General features: G+C 43.2%; 1 protein-coding gene across 1 annotated transcript in view; it reads left to right on the top strand.

The window, feature by feature from the left end:
- Positions 1-5,835, top strand: part of P4HTM (prolyl 4-hydroxylase, transmembrane) — a 53,269-nt gene extending 47,434 nt beyond the window's left edge. The window contains exons 6-9 of the mRNA XM_069968744.1: positions 88-273; positions 1,502-1,592; positions 2,212-2,335; positions 4,354-5,835. Of these exons, the coding sequence (XP_069824845.1) occupies positions 88-273; positions 1,502-1,592; positions 2,212-2,335; positions 4,354-4,571 (619 nt within the window). The 3' untranslated portion in view covers positions 4,572-5,835. The remainder of the gene's footprint in view (positions 1-87; positions 274-1,501; positions 1,593-2,211; positions 2,336-4,353) is intronic.
- Positions 5,836-13,786: the final 7,951 nt, after the last annotated feature.

Below are 13,786 nucleotides of genomic sequence, written 5' to 3'. Positions count from 1 at the left end.
ACTAGTAGCGGTTGTCAGTCAGAATCTTGAACTTGAAATTATCTGCTGGATACTATATGTGAAAGACTCTTGATCTGCTTCTACTAGGGTCATCAGGTTAACCCATCTGCCTCCTGAAGTTGTAGAGAACAGCGAGCCTTTACAGGTGGTGAGATACGACACCGGTGGCCATTACCATGCCCACATGGACAGCGGACCGGTGTTTCCTGAGACAGCATGTGCCCACACCAAGCTAACAACCAATGAAAGTGCTGCATTTGAAACCTCCTGTCGGTAAGAGACCCTTGACCTCCACCTATGTTCATTTATTATATGGCTCTTTACGTGGTGGTGCACTTACCCGTGTAGAAATAATGTGCCCTGCTGTGCCCCCATGTTGTAATAATGCTCCCTGCTGTGCCCCATGTAGTAATACTGTCTCCTGCTGTGCTCTCCATATTCTAATGTCTACTGCTGTGCCCTTCATGTAGTAAAAATGTCCTCTGCTGTGCTCCCATGTAGTAATAATGTCTCCTGCTGTTCCCTCCATATAGTAATGTCTCCTGTTGTGCCCCCATGTAGTAATAATGCCCCCTGCTGTGCCCCCTTGTAGTAATAATGTCTCCTGCTGTGCCCTCTATATAATAATAATAATAATAATGTCACCTGCTGTGCCCCCATGTAGTAATAATGCCCCCTGCTGTGCCCCCTTGTAGTAATAATGTCTCCTGCTGTGCCCTCTATATAATAATAATAATAATGTCACCTGCTGTGCCCCATGTAGTAATAATGCCCCCTGCTGTGCCCCCTTGTAGTAATAATGTCTCCTGCTGTGCTCTCTATATAATAATAATAATAATAATGTCACCTGCTGTGCCCCCATGTAGTAATAATTTCTCTTGCTGTGCTCCCATGTGGTAATAATCAAACAAGAAAAGAAAAAAGCTAGACACTATATTTAAAATGCACAACACTCAAGTGAAATGTATCAGGTATACTTATTTATTTATATATTATTGGATCATGTGGAGTGAGATTATTGTTTGATATGCTGGGGAAGTGGGGGGATCACTATATCCTTTTACTTGGTCTGTTATACACCTGTGTGGTGTTTTAATTGTTTTAATCATGTTTGATTTGGTGTTTCTTTTTCTTGTCATTATAAAAGCAGATTTTTTACATTTCACTTGAGTGGTGTCTAGCTTTTCTCTTTTCTTGTTTGATTATTGGTATCATAGACACTTAGCTGCATCCCATATAGTAATGTCTAATTATGAATGAATACAAAAGCATTACGACCTGTATCCAAACCAAATGAAATACTTAAAGGTATCTGCTGACAAGACTTAAATGTGCCGCATTGTAATAAACACAGATGACCGCATTCTCTTGCTGTCTGTGGAATGCATTTTACACTTGTACAGACGCCTTGATGTGGGCATACTGCCTTCTGCTGGAGATACACACATATGACATGCACCATCAGCTGTGTCCAGACTCATCTTCTCTACTTACTTTACAGGTATATAACGGTTCTATTTTACCTGAACAATGTCACGAGTGGTGGAGAGACCACATTCCCAATCGCAGATAACAGGACCTATGAAGAAATGGTGAGTTGGCTTGCAAACCTTTATCCTTCGTATAAACGAATATAGGCAATGCTGTAGCTTTCATAAGTATAATAAGCTGTGTCCTAGGCTTCTTTTATGACCCTAGTACTTTGACATCATCCCATGCACACAGCTGTAGAGATCAGTTATATGGGCCTACACCATATGTGTGTGCCTTCAATTTTATATGAAGAAATACAGAATATTATAGTGGCATGATCCAACACTTATGTGGAGTTCCCAAAATTGGACATAAGCGACAAATCATCATGGGGTAAGAAGTTTTCTGGACTTCCTGGTAGCTCATCCTACTGCACAGCAAATGCAGAAATGCCTATGGCCGACAGTTTTTCAGCCCCTTTTTAAGCATAAAAAATGGCTGAAAAAGAAACAAAGTCATTTGGTCAATCTTTTGCTGCCATTTTTTTTGCTTTTGATCTGTTTTTATTGCTATTTAGTGAGCCATAAAACAGCAATTTCATGTCTCAAAAGGCCCAAAATAATGTGTGTAGCTATTAATCAGAGCAATTCCAGTTTTTCTAAATCTTCCCTTTATAGACATTATAGAGGTTGTATCTTTCCATGTTTTATTGTTTCTTTTTTGTTGCCCTTTTTACAGTCTTTAATCCAGAATGACATTGACCTCAGAGACACACGGAAGCATTGTGACAAGGGAAACTTGAGAATTAAGCCCCGGCAAGGAACAGCTGTCTTCTGGTACAATTACTTGTCTGATGGCAAAGGTACGTGAGGTTTGGTTACATTAATGGTGCGTTCACACCTACAGGATCTGCAGCTGATTTTCTGCAGCAGATTTCAGTTAAATAACTGAACACAGCATCAGATTTGATGCTGTGTTCAGTTATTTAACTGAAATCTGCTGCAGAAAATCAGCTGCAGATCCTGTAGGTGTGAACGCACCCTTAGGCTATGTTCACACAACGTAACGGCCGGTCTCTGCACGGATCATCCCGGATGATCTTTCGGCCGCAGTGTTCTGATGCGGACTCATTAGCGCGCGCCTGCATCAGAACCTCCCATAGCTCACTTCACTGTGTGAACTGACAGGGTTTCCTACGGCCGCAATTCATTGAATTGCGGCCGCAGAAAACTGACATGTCAGTTATTTGCGGCCCCCGTGCCGCAAATACGATGTGTATACGCTCCGGTCGGGATCCCATAGAACAATAGGCATTGTTCACCCATACAAAGTACATCCGTTGTTGCCGATGGCAACAACGGCCGTACTTTTACGTAGTGTGAACAATGCCTAATAGACAATGGAGTCCAGGATGTAAGGACTGTTTGTACTTTCAGACTCAATATTGTTCTGGTTGTTATTCTGTTTAATACCTTTTTTTCCTTATCCCAGCTATTGTATTTTTATACAGGTCAGCACTGATCGTAAATCTGCAGATATTTGGTTGCACTGCAACTTCCTCTATACCTTAAAGCGAATGTACCATCAGAACATTTGCTTTAAGTTTTGCACATGAATAGAACCAGAGCCAAGTGGTAGTACTAAATGCAACCTGTTGACAGCTGTGGTACTGTTTTTGGAAGAGATCAGTTATGTTTTCCAATCCTCCTGGATAACCCCTTTGGGAAAGGTTATCATCCCTGCACCCTGCAAATTTTTGAGCAAACTGAGTTGTTTGCACAACCTGTACACCGGATGGGCGGGCAGGAGGGTGCCTGTGCCTCTCAATCTAGATTTAGTTAAGACTGGCATATACAAACATTTGATAAATCCCCCCAACCCCCCTTTTAAATTTTTCTTCAGCACTACCAAGAGGGATATTGAGCATTATACATTTCTCTTTCAGATCAGTGGCTTGTCTGTGTAGAACAGGGCAGACACAAAAGCAGGTACACTTTATAATCACAAAGAGATGAGAATCCAGGAAAGAAGGCCTCCTCTGTTAACTCTAATTTACACAAATGTACCTCTAGGTACATCCCTTGGTGTTTTTTTACATGAACAGACCGGCGCCTGCCTATTACCGTGCACCGTCCGGGCATGAAGCACTGGAGGCAGGCCTGCAGGCAGCGGTTTGAGGAAAGGACCTGTTGACAGCTGGCATCCACGCGCCGGAGCTGGTCTGTTCATGTAAAAAACACCATGTGATGTACCTAGTTCTTTTCTTTATTAAAGATAATTTTTTGCCCAAAAATTGTGTCACTCATTTAAATGATACAGCAGTTAGACATGTGTGTCGCCACTCTATTCAAAGTCTATGGGACTGATGGAGGTAACCAAGTCAAGCACCTCTGGCTACCTCCATCCCAGCAATCAGGCAATAGTCCTGTTGATCCTGGGAAAACCCCAAGATTTTTTTCTTCACATTCTTTTAGGCTATGTTCACACGTAGTAAGACACCGGACGTTCTGGGTGCCCAGTGTCAGAGAAGGTCATCACTGCCGTTGAATACCCCGTTCCGAATACTACCGTTCCGAATACCCCGCTGCTCGCATTGTGTGAACTGACAGGGTTTTCTGCTGCAGCTATTCACTGAATAGCAGCTGGAGAAAATTGACATGTCAGTTTTTTGCGGTGCCGCTAGAGATCCCGTCCAGAGTGTATACTATGTGTATACACTCCGGCCGGGACTCCTTAGAAGGCAGCACTACGTAAGTTCTGTTGTAATCACGGCCATTGTTACAACGGCCGTGATTATTACGAAACTTACGCAGTTGGAACATAGCCTTAATAATGGTATCTTTAGTCTTACGCTTCATTTTCTTTTTCTTTTTCTTTTAGGCTGGGTAGGGGATTTGGATGAGTTCGCTCTCCATGGAGGCTGCCTTGTGACACAGGGAACCAAATGGATTGCAAACAACTGGATTAACGTTGATCCTAACAAGACACGTCAGCTGTGGTTCCAGCAGGAAATGGCCCGATATGCCAAAGATGACCATGAAAGCCAGACGGAGTGGACAGTGGATAAGTCTTACAAGGACATACATGTGGATTTATAACGGGAGAACAGCATGGCTAGAGGTAGACGTGGGTACAGAGCGCAGACATTGCTTACCCCGTCATTTTCATGCCCGGTCCTCCTGGTTCCACGTCCTGGCCTATGAGCTGAGAGAATTTGATAGGGCTGTTATCCAGGCTCAGTGCCTCAGAAAGATGTCCGTGAGAAGAGTCTGCATGGCTGGTACACAGGGAGTATACTAAAGATGGGCACTCTGTTGTCAGACAGGGTAGCCACAGTTAAGCCACATTGAGCTACAGTCGCTGCCTTTGCACTACATGATTTTCCTAATGGCAGCTGGGTCCATACATCCAAGTTCAATTTATCTGCAACATTTTCAGTATTGCTTATCTATAAACTAACAACCAACACCAAAAATTACCATCATGTCGGCATAGGTCTACAGCCTCAAAGAATTTACTATATCTGGCAACATTTTTTTTATGTGGACAGGCACTGAGGGCATCCTCCGCAGGGGCATATAAACGCCATTTAGTGTGTTTGCTGAAGGTAATGGTGACAGCTGCTGACTGCTATATAGAAGCATGTCTCTGTGTCTACTCTATGACAGTACTGTCAGGCCTGTGCTCCATTGTGTCAGCTCTTTATAGATATGAACCACATTAGTGTCCACATGAAAACATAAATATGGTGCATACATAATGTGGGTTGTGACCAACCACCAGGTGTTACATGTGACAACACTGATTGTCAAAGGCTGAGGAGCAGGAGCATTGATATCAGGGCACAATAGTGACAGGCGTCTGGATCATCAGTATTTAATGCCCCAAAGGAAGCTTTAAAATACCTTCACAGAGCATACTAAAATGGCTTGTATGTTCACTCTTAACACCATATCCTTAGTCCAACATTCTATGCTGACTAATTTCTTAATGTGTCAAGTCAAAAGTTTTGATTGTTTGAGGTCATGGGGCTGAGAACTACACTCTTTACTAGGCAGAGCCAGGAGAAGTGCCTGCCTGTGTGCTTCAGTCTCCAGCTCACTGTTCGAGCTGACTTGTTGTTGAACATAGGCTCCATAGATTAAAGGGGTTATTCAGCGGTACAAAAACATGGCCACTTTTCCCCCTACTGTTGTCTCCAGTTCAGGTGTGGTTTGCAATTAAAGGGGTTATCCAGCACTACAAAAACATGGCCACTTTCCCCCTACTGTTGTCTCCAGTTCAGGTGTGGTTTGCAATTAAAGGGGTTATCCAGCGCTACAAAAACATGGCCACTTTCCCCCTACTGTTTTCTCCAGTTTGGGTGGGGTTTTGAAACTCAGTTCCATTGAAGTAAATGGAGCTTAATTGCAAACCACACCTGAACTGGAGACAACAGTAGGGGGAAAAGTGGCCACGTTTTTGTAGCGCTGGATAACCCCTTAAAGCTCCATTTACTTCAATGGAACTGAGTTTCAAAACCCCACCCAAACCGGAGACAACAGTAGGGGAAAAGTGGCCATGTTTTTGTAGCGCTGGATAACCCCTTTAAAGGTCCTATTCCACGGGCCGAGCAGGGCCCGATCAACGATTTAAACGAGCGCCGATCTGCTAGATCTGCGCTCGTTTACTGCACCTATTCCACGGCCCGACAATCGTTAGCGAGGGCTGCAGGGACATTGTTACCGATGTCCTTGCAGCATACATTACCTCTAGCAGGGCTTCTCCTCTGCTCCGTCTTCCTCCCCGGGTCCCGCGGCACAGCATCAACTCCGGAGCGGCCTGACTGAGCTGTCAGACCACTCAGCCAATCACTGGCTGCGGCGGTCCCGGACAGCGATTGGCTGAGCGGTCTGACGGCTCGGTCAGGCCGCACTGAAGCTGATGCTGCGCCGCGGGACCCAGGAAGGAAGACTGAGCGGAGGAGAAGCCCTGCTAGGTACTGTATGCTGCTTCTCAAATCGTCGGTCGCCCGCCGCGCTCCGCTATTCCATCAAGCGATGCGCGGTGGGTTACTGATGATTTTAGGTTTGGGCCTAAATAAACGATCAGCCGATGGCACGATCATCGGCTAATCGTTTTCTCTACTCCACTGAGCGATAATCTGCCGAATCGCCCGATTATCGCTCTGGAATAGGCCCCTTACTTCTGCCAGTCAAATTGAGCAGTGAGCTGGGAAGTGAAGCACTCAGCCATGCCCTTCTCCTGGCTGCGTCTAGCGATTACTAGAGGTGACTGCAACTGATCAAAACATTTGATGTGTCTTTGTGATGAGCATTATGTTTAACATGACAATAATGCTTTAGGGTACAAACCCACTTGACGTATTTGCTGCGTGAATCAGTCTTAAAAATAAGCAGGCAAAACGCAGGTTGGCTTTATACAATTATTCTGCGTTAAAATACGCAATTGCGTATTTTTGAAGCGTGAAGCTACATGCGTTTTTCGCACAGGTTGTTAACAACTGATGCTTTGCTAACAACAAGCTTCACGCTTCAAAAATACGCAATTGCGTATTTTAACGCAGAACAATTGTATAAAGCCAACCTGCGTTTTGCCTGCTTATTTTTAAGACTGATTCACGCAGCAAATACGTCAAGTGGGTTTGTACCCTAAAAGGAAAACCAACAGCAGGTTAGAATTCAGCTTGCTGTTACGTGCCTATAGGTCTGGGACACTGATTAGCAATAGAGATGAGCGAACCGGGTTCGGGTTCGAGTCCATCCGAACCCGATTGTTCATCATTTGATTAGCGGTGGCTGCTGAACTTGGATAAAGCTTTAAGGTTGTCTGGAAAACATGGATACTGCCAATGACTATATCCATGATTTCCACATAGCCTTAGGGCTTTATCCAACTTCAGCAGCCACCGCTAATCAAATGGCGAAAGTTCGGGTTCGGATGCTCGAGGTTCACTCATCTCTAATTGGCAATCTACCTTTATTATGTTCATCTGTAGCGTTATTCTTAGGAAATCACACCTGTTATTGATATTTATTGATAGGGGGTTTAGTGCACAGGAAGTGGTGTCTGCAGTGATATAACTCTAGTGCACCTGATGAATATTCATGAAGTGAGAGCAGGGGGACTGGTGTATTAAGGGGTAAAACCCCTATTACACGGGGCGACTGTGAGGAGCAAACAAGTGCTATTAGAGTTCATTTGCTCCTCGTTCCCGACGGCAGCGAGCGTGTGAGTGCAGGGGAGGCTGCAGGGGGGGCTGCCCGGGTGATCGCTAGATCATCCAGGCAGCCCATAGAGGATAGTTACGGTCTGCAGATTGCTGCTATCATTGTCGTTTGTCTTTCAACATGTTGAAAGACAAACAACAGAAACAATCAGCCGACAACGTTCATGTCGGCTGATCGTTGCCTTCCTATACATGGGACGAGTACGGCCGATAATCTTTCCATGTAATAGGGCCTAAAGTGCACCAAACACCCCCATTAGCATATCAATAAAAGGTGTGATGAACATGAACATAACAAAGAGATTATCAATCAGTGTCATCTGACCTATCGGAACATAAGCGCAGTTTTGATTCACCATTATGATTTATAAAGGGTATTCTCAGCATATAATGACTCCCCATGCCCTGCAGTGCCAGTTGCATGGCTGCCATTAAGCTCAATGGCCCTTTTTTATAATACAGGCTCATAAACCTCCCTTTATAATGATCATATGCACTAATATTGCATATGGACAGGGGCTTTGGAGCTCTGTATGAGAAAAATGTTGGACTTTTAAAACATGAAGTAAATGCAGTTTTGTCCATTAAATACAAGCTTTCCTGTACACATGCACCAGTAAGTAACCCATCAGATGAGAAATTATCATTCTTATCCATCATATCTGTGCATGGTAGAAGTGCTTTTTTTTTTTTTACATCATTTTCACCAAAAGAACTGTATATTTATTTAATGAACATCAGGTATCTCCATTATTTAAGGATGAATGTAGATGTGAAATTTCAGGAGTCAGCTGAAAATTACTTTATCGAAAAGGGGGAGAAAGCGCTGAAACATCATTAACCCTATCAGAGAATCTTACTATTCTTTATTTATTGCAAGTTGTATGTTCTGAAGATCTGTAGCTTTAAAATCCTTCTATAATTATACAAGAAAGAGAGGATTGCATATCAGAGGCGAGAAGATATCCTAAGCAGGAAAGCCCCTCAGGTCCAGTCTCCTTATTGTCGCCAAGTGTGCAATATAACTGTGTGAGCTGCTGCTATTAGTTCTTTGTGTCCCTTTTTATTGTCATATCGTTTTTGGTCCATTGTTCTCAGCTGATTAATTTCTTATTACATCTTTATAGGGATTGGAGCTCCATTTTTATTCAGTGCAAAATGTTTGACCCATAGAAATATAAAGAGACAGTGTTCAAGGTTGACGTGCACTTTAAAATGGATATCCAGACTTTTCAGTTTCACAGTAAACATAATTAAACAATAAAGAAGGTACATATCCTTATCAGGATTCTGTCCCTGCTGTGCAAAGGTCACTCCACCCAAGTAAGTGACATAGTCACGACTGCATTGTTTATTGGTTCCGAGGTGCTGTACGCCACATCACTATTGTTTACATAGCTTGCAGTCTTTTCATAGGCAGGAATGGTGGCAGAATGTCTTGGTGGGGAGAGGAACTAGGAATAAAATAAACAAAAAATGGCAAAGAAAACCCCTTTAAAATGAACATAGACCTAAGGACTGTCTGCTGACAACTAGACATTCAGGAAATCTGCTGACAATTTAAATAACGTTTTAGACTTTCTCAGTCATTCCCGTTAGCTTATGGTGCCCTGAATGAAATAAGATCACTTGACCAAGTGACAGACACCAAAGAATCAGCAAAATTGCCGAACTCGGACTTTAGCTTATGTCAAGTGGGGTTGAGCTTTGTTTTAGTCTATTTGTGCAATAATGAGTGTCTCTTTCTAAAAATTTCGATTTACTTATCGTGTTGACTAATTTAGAGTTTTCCTTTCCATTTAAAGTCAGAATTCTGCTGCTTTCCTGTTACCATGGACCAGTGCATTGTGGGGGCTCATAACAGTGTTTAAAGCAGTGATTTTCAACCTTTTTTGAGCCGCGGCACACTTTTTATAGTTAAAAAATCCCGGGGCACACCACCAACCAAAATGGCACAAAATGACACTAAAACAGTACATATTATACATATAGTTAATAATATAGATTCTAAATGTATTTATACTCGCTCAGTGTGAAACCTGGGCCTGTTTTCTTCTCCCCATGCTTCTCTCCACCATACTTCTCCCCCCTACTTCTCTCCTGTGCTTCTCTCCACCATACTTCTCCCCCCTGCTTCTCTCCACCATACTTCTCCCCCCTGCTTCTCTCCACCATACTTCTCCCCCCTGCTTCTCTCCACCATACTTCTCCCCCCTGCTTCTCTCCACCATACTTCTCCCCCCTGCTTCTCTCCACCATACTTCTCCCCCCTACTTCTCTCCTGTGCTTCTCTCCACCATACTTCTCCCCCCTGCTTCTCTCCACCATACTTCTCCCCCCTACTTCTCTCCTGTGCTTCTCTCCCCCCTGCTTCTCTCCACCAAACTTCTCTCCCCCCTGCTTCTCTCCGCTGTTTCTCTCCCCCATCCACAGGTTTCTCTCCCCCATTGTTTTCTCCTGTTTCACAGGGGCACCATAGTTTGGGGAACTTTCCCTGCGGCACACCCGACCATGTGTCGCGGCACACTAGTGTGCCACGGCACACTGGTTGAAAATCACTGGTTTAAAGCATTACTGTCATTTATAAAAAAAAAAATTTTTTAAATGTTTTATGTCCAGTAGACCTGTGAAGTGTCTGTGCTGGGCTCTCTAGATATAGCCGGGAGGGGTTTGCGGCCATGCACTTCACTGGTGCCGTCTCTGACTCATTGGAGGAGACAGGCTCCATTATAAGGATACGTTCACACACTGTTGATCCTGCAGATCAGTTGCAGAAAATGCGCTGCTACTCTACCCTAAAACAAATCAGTGTATCTGAATTCAGTTTCAGATCTGCCGCAACCTATTGGCCCCCAAAAGTGAAGCACACCGCACAATCTAGATTGAGGGGGACCCCAACCGATCAGAACTTGACGTGTTTTTATAAATGACAGTGATGCTTTAAAGCAAATCTCTCACCCCCTGACTGCATATGAAGCTGGCAGCACCGCTGGATGGATATCAATAACAGATTCGCATTAGCAACAGTCAAAGCTAAAGCTAGGTTCACACTGCGTTTGTGCTCTAGTTTAAAATATGTTTTATACTGTTGACAAGGATAAAAATGCATTTGTTAAACAGATCCTGCTGTATGTTCTACAGTAGCCAAGTCAACTACACTTTTGTATACAGCAAAATTACCAGTGAAATGCAAAACACAATGTGAACCCCACCTTAGCTGTGGAGCTAAACTGTTGCTTGTTTCCACGGGTAACAAATAAAGTTTGGAAGCATATATAATAATAGCAAAGAAGGGTTTAGATATTGAGAATGTGTGGGGGATGCAAGTATGACCCCAGCCATAGGGTCGTATCCTTATTTATTTACTTATCATTGCCAGTCCTTATCAGTGCAACACAACAAGAAATATTTTCCAGTGTTATTCTCGTCTGTTTTAGAGTTTTAAAGTCATTGTAATTTTTATGTCTATGTAATGCTTGATGCCTGAAACGCGTGGGTTTAATTGCACTTTTTCACTGTTTACATACCTTATATCAGGACGGTTATCATATGAACTACCCCACATGTTATTTATTAGCACGTTTCACTTTATGTAGTTGTTTCTTCAGTTCATGTTTGTTCCACCTTAAATTTAAATTATTAAAAATAAAAAAAATATTTATATCTGTGTGTTCTATGTGTTTGATTGTAGACCATGAACAGAGGAGCACTGCATGAAATAATATACCTGCTATATAACAGTGGTTTCATAAGATTGTCATCACAGCAGACTATTATAAATGTGTTGCTGTAAATAAGCTGGCACAACTATAGTCAAGGCCCGATTGGCCATCTGGCAGTTCTGGAAACAAGTTGGGGGGGGGGGGGGTCTGAGAAATAGGGTCACAGGCAGTCGTTTATTTGAAGCAGGGGGAACCATGAGCAGGAATCGGGGTCCTTGGGTGGGAGCCTATGTGGCATAGGGATCAGTGGTTGGGGGTCTTTTAGTTTGATTTGAGGTCTAAATTAATTTTGTGCTTTGGCGGGGGTCCATAATTTTCCACATTTGCCTGTCACTGCCTCAGGGGACAGGAGGACATAGATGTCTTACTGTAGTCTTCAGGAGAAGTTGTCATGACATTCTGGCCCAGATGCAGAAACAAAGGTAAGTGAACATCTATGATTACCTGGAGAAAATGTTACCTGTGAGTCAACGCATATAATAGCCCTGTGTTTTATACTGCATCTAGTCAATACAACATTGGGAGTGATGTACAAAAAAGAGAGGCATGGACACTAGAGGGCAGCACAGAAGGTGAGACAGCGGAGACACTAGAGGGCAGGACAGAAGGTGAGACAGCGGAGACACTAGAGGGCAGGACAGAAGGTGAGACAGTGGAGACACTAGAGGGCAGGACAGAAGGTGAGACAGCAGACACTACATGTCATCATTCTACACCTACATTCTATGCTAACAATCATTGTTAACATTCTATGCCAACGTTCTGTACCAACTTTCTAAGCAAACATTCTTTCAACATTCTATACCAACACGTCTATGACAACACTACATTCTATGTAAACTTTCACATGTCAACATTCTGTGGCATTGTTCTAGGCCTATTTTCTATGCCAACAGTCTAAACCTACGTTCTATGCCAATATTCTAAGCCTATATCTTGTGTCTACATTTCATGCCAACTTTCTATGTCAAATTTCTAAGCATAGATTCTAAAACTATGTTCACACAACATATTTTTATGACAAGAATAGCCATTGTTTTAAATTAAGTAATGTGTTGCATTGAAGTCAATGGAAAAAACATCTGTTGTTCACACAGTGTATTGAACAACGGTCATTGTTTGCTATGGCGGTGGAAATAATTAACATGTCAATTATTTTCGAAGGTTGTGCATTGATTTCAATGCAATTTTCAATGTAATAACATCTGTTGAAGGGACGTTTCTACCATAAAGTCTGTCTCTACCGCTTCTGGACGCATTGTGCTATATTATTTGCATGTACCACAACTGGAAGTCTTGTACTGCATAAGAAAATGCTTTTGTCATGTCTCACTGGCTAGGATGAGGCACCATCTTGGGTCAGTGATGTGTCCAGCGTAACATCTGCTTTGTGGGCCTGGTCTTAGCGTCCGGGCATGTAAGAGGCTAGAAGTCCGCCTTTTCCCCGGGCCCAAGTTGGCACCCTATCCTAGCCAGAGAGACATGACAAAAACAGTTGTCATGATACATGCAGATGATATAGCGCTATGCTGTCGGAAGCGGTGGAGACAGTATATTTAGGTATTATATAACTTTTGTGGAGCAATACAATAGTTTAATATCAATTCTGGACGGAGTACCACTTTATATATTATATTCTTTATCTTTGCAGGATTGTAAGTGAAAAAAAATATTAATAAATCAGCAAATTTGAAGGAAAAAAAATTAAAAAAATTGCCGAAAAAACTATTGTGTGTCCAATGTGCCAGCTCCTGGGGCATGGTGTATTTGTATGTGTTTTTTACTATTTTGGTACATGTTTGTTAGTATATTTGGGTTCTTTCATATACTACCCAGTCATTTAAAGGGGTAGTGTGGCGTTTAAAAATTATTCACTAAATAACACACATTACAAAGTTATACAACTTTGTAATGTCTGTTATGTAAGTGAATGGCCCCCTTCCCTGTGTCCCCCACCCCCGAAAGTGTGGTGCAGTATACTCACCAGATTACTGTCGACCCCGGCCGCCATCTTGGGTCGAACAACGTCATCTTCGGGAGGCCGGCAGGACCGCTCCAGCCGTCCCTCATTGGTTGAGCACAGTTATGCTCAGTCAATTGCGGCTGACCAGCTGATGACGCGGCATAAGGGACGGCTGGAGCCGTCCAGCCGGCCTCCTGAAGATGACGTTGTTCGACCCAAGATGGCGGCCAGGGTCGACAGTAATCTGGTGAGTATACTGCACCACACTTCCGGGCGTAGGGGGAAACACGGGGAAGGGGGCCATTCACTTACAGAACACACATTACAAAGTTGTATAACTTTGTAATGTGTGTTATTTAGTGAATAATTTTTAAACGCCACACTACCCCTTTTAAGACC

The sequence above is a fragment of the Dendropsophus ebraccatus genome, chromosome 4 (genome assembly GCF_027789765.1).
Source record: "Dendropsophus ebraccatus isolate aDenEbr1 chromosome 4, aDenEbr1.pat, whole genome shotgun sequence".
Taxonomy (NCBI): domain Eukaryota; kingdom Metazoa; phylum Chordata; class Amphibia; order Anura; family Hylidae; genus Dendropsophus; species Dendropsophus ebraccatus.
Note: the sequence above shows the minus strand (reverse complement) of the source record. Positions and strands in the feature narration are given on the sequence as shown.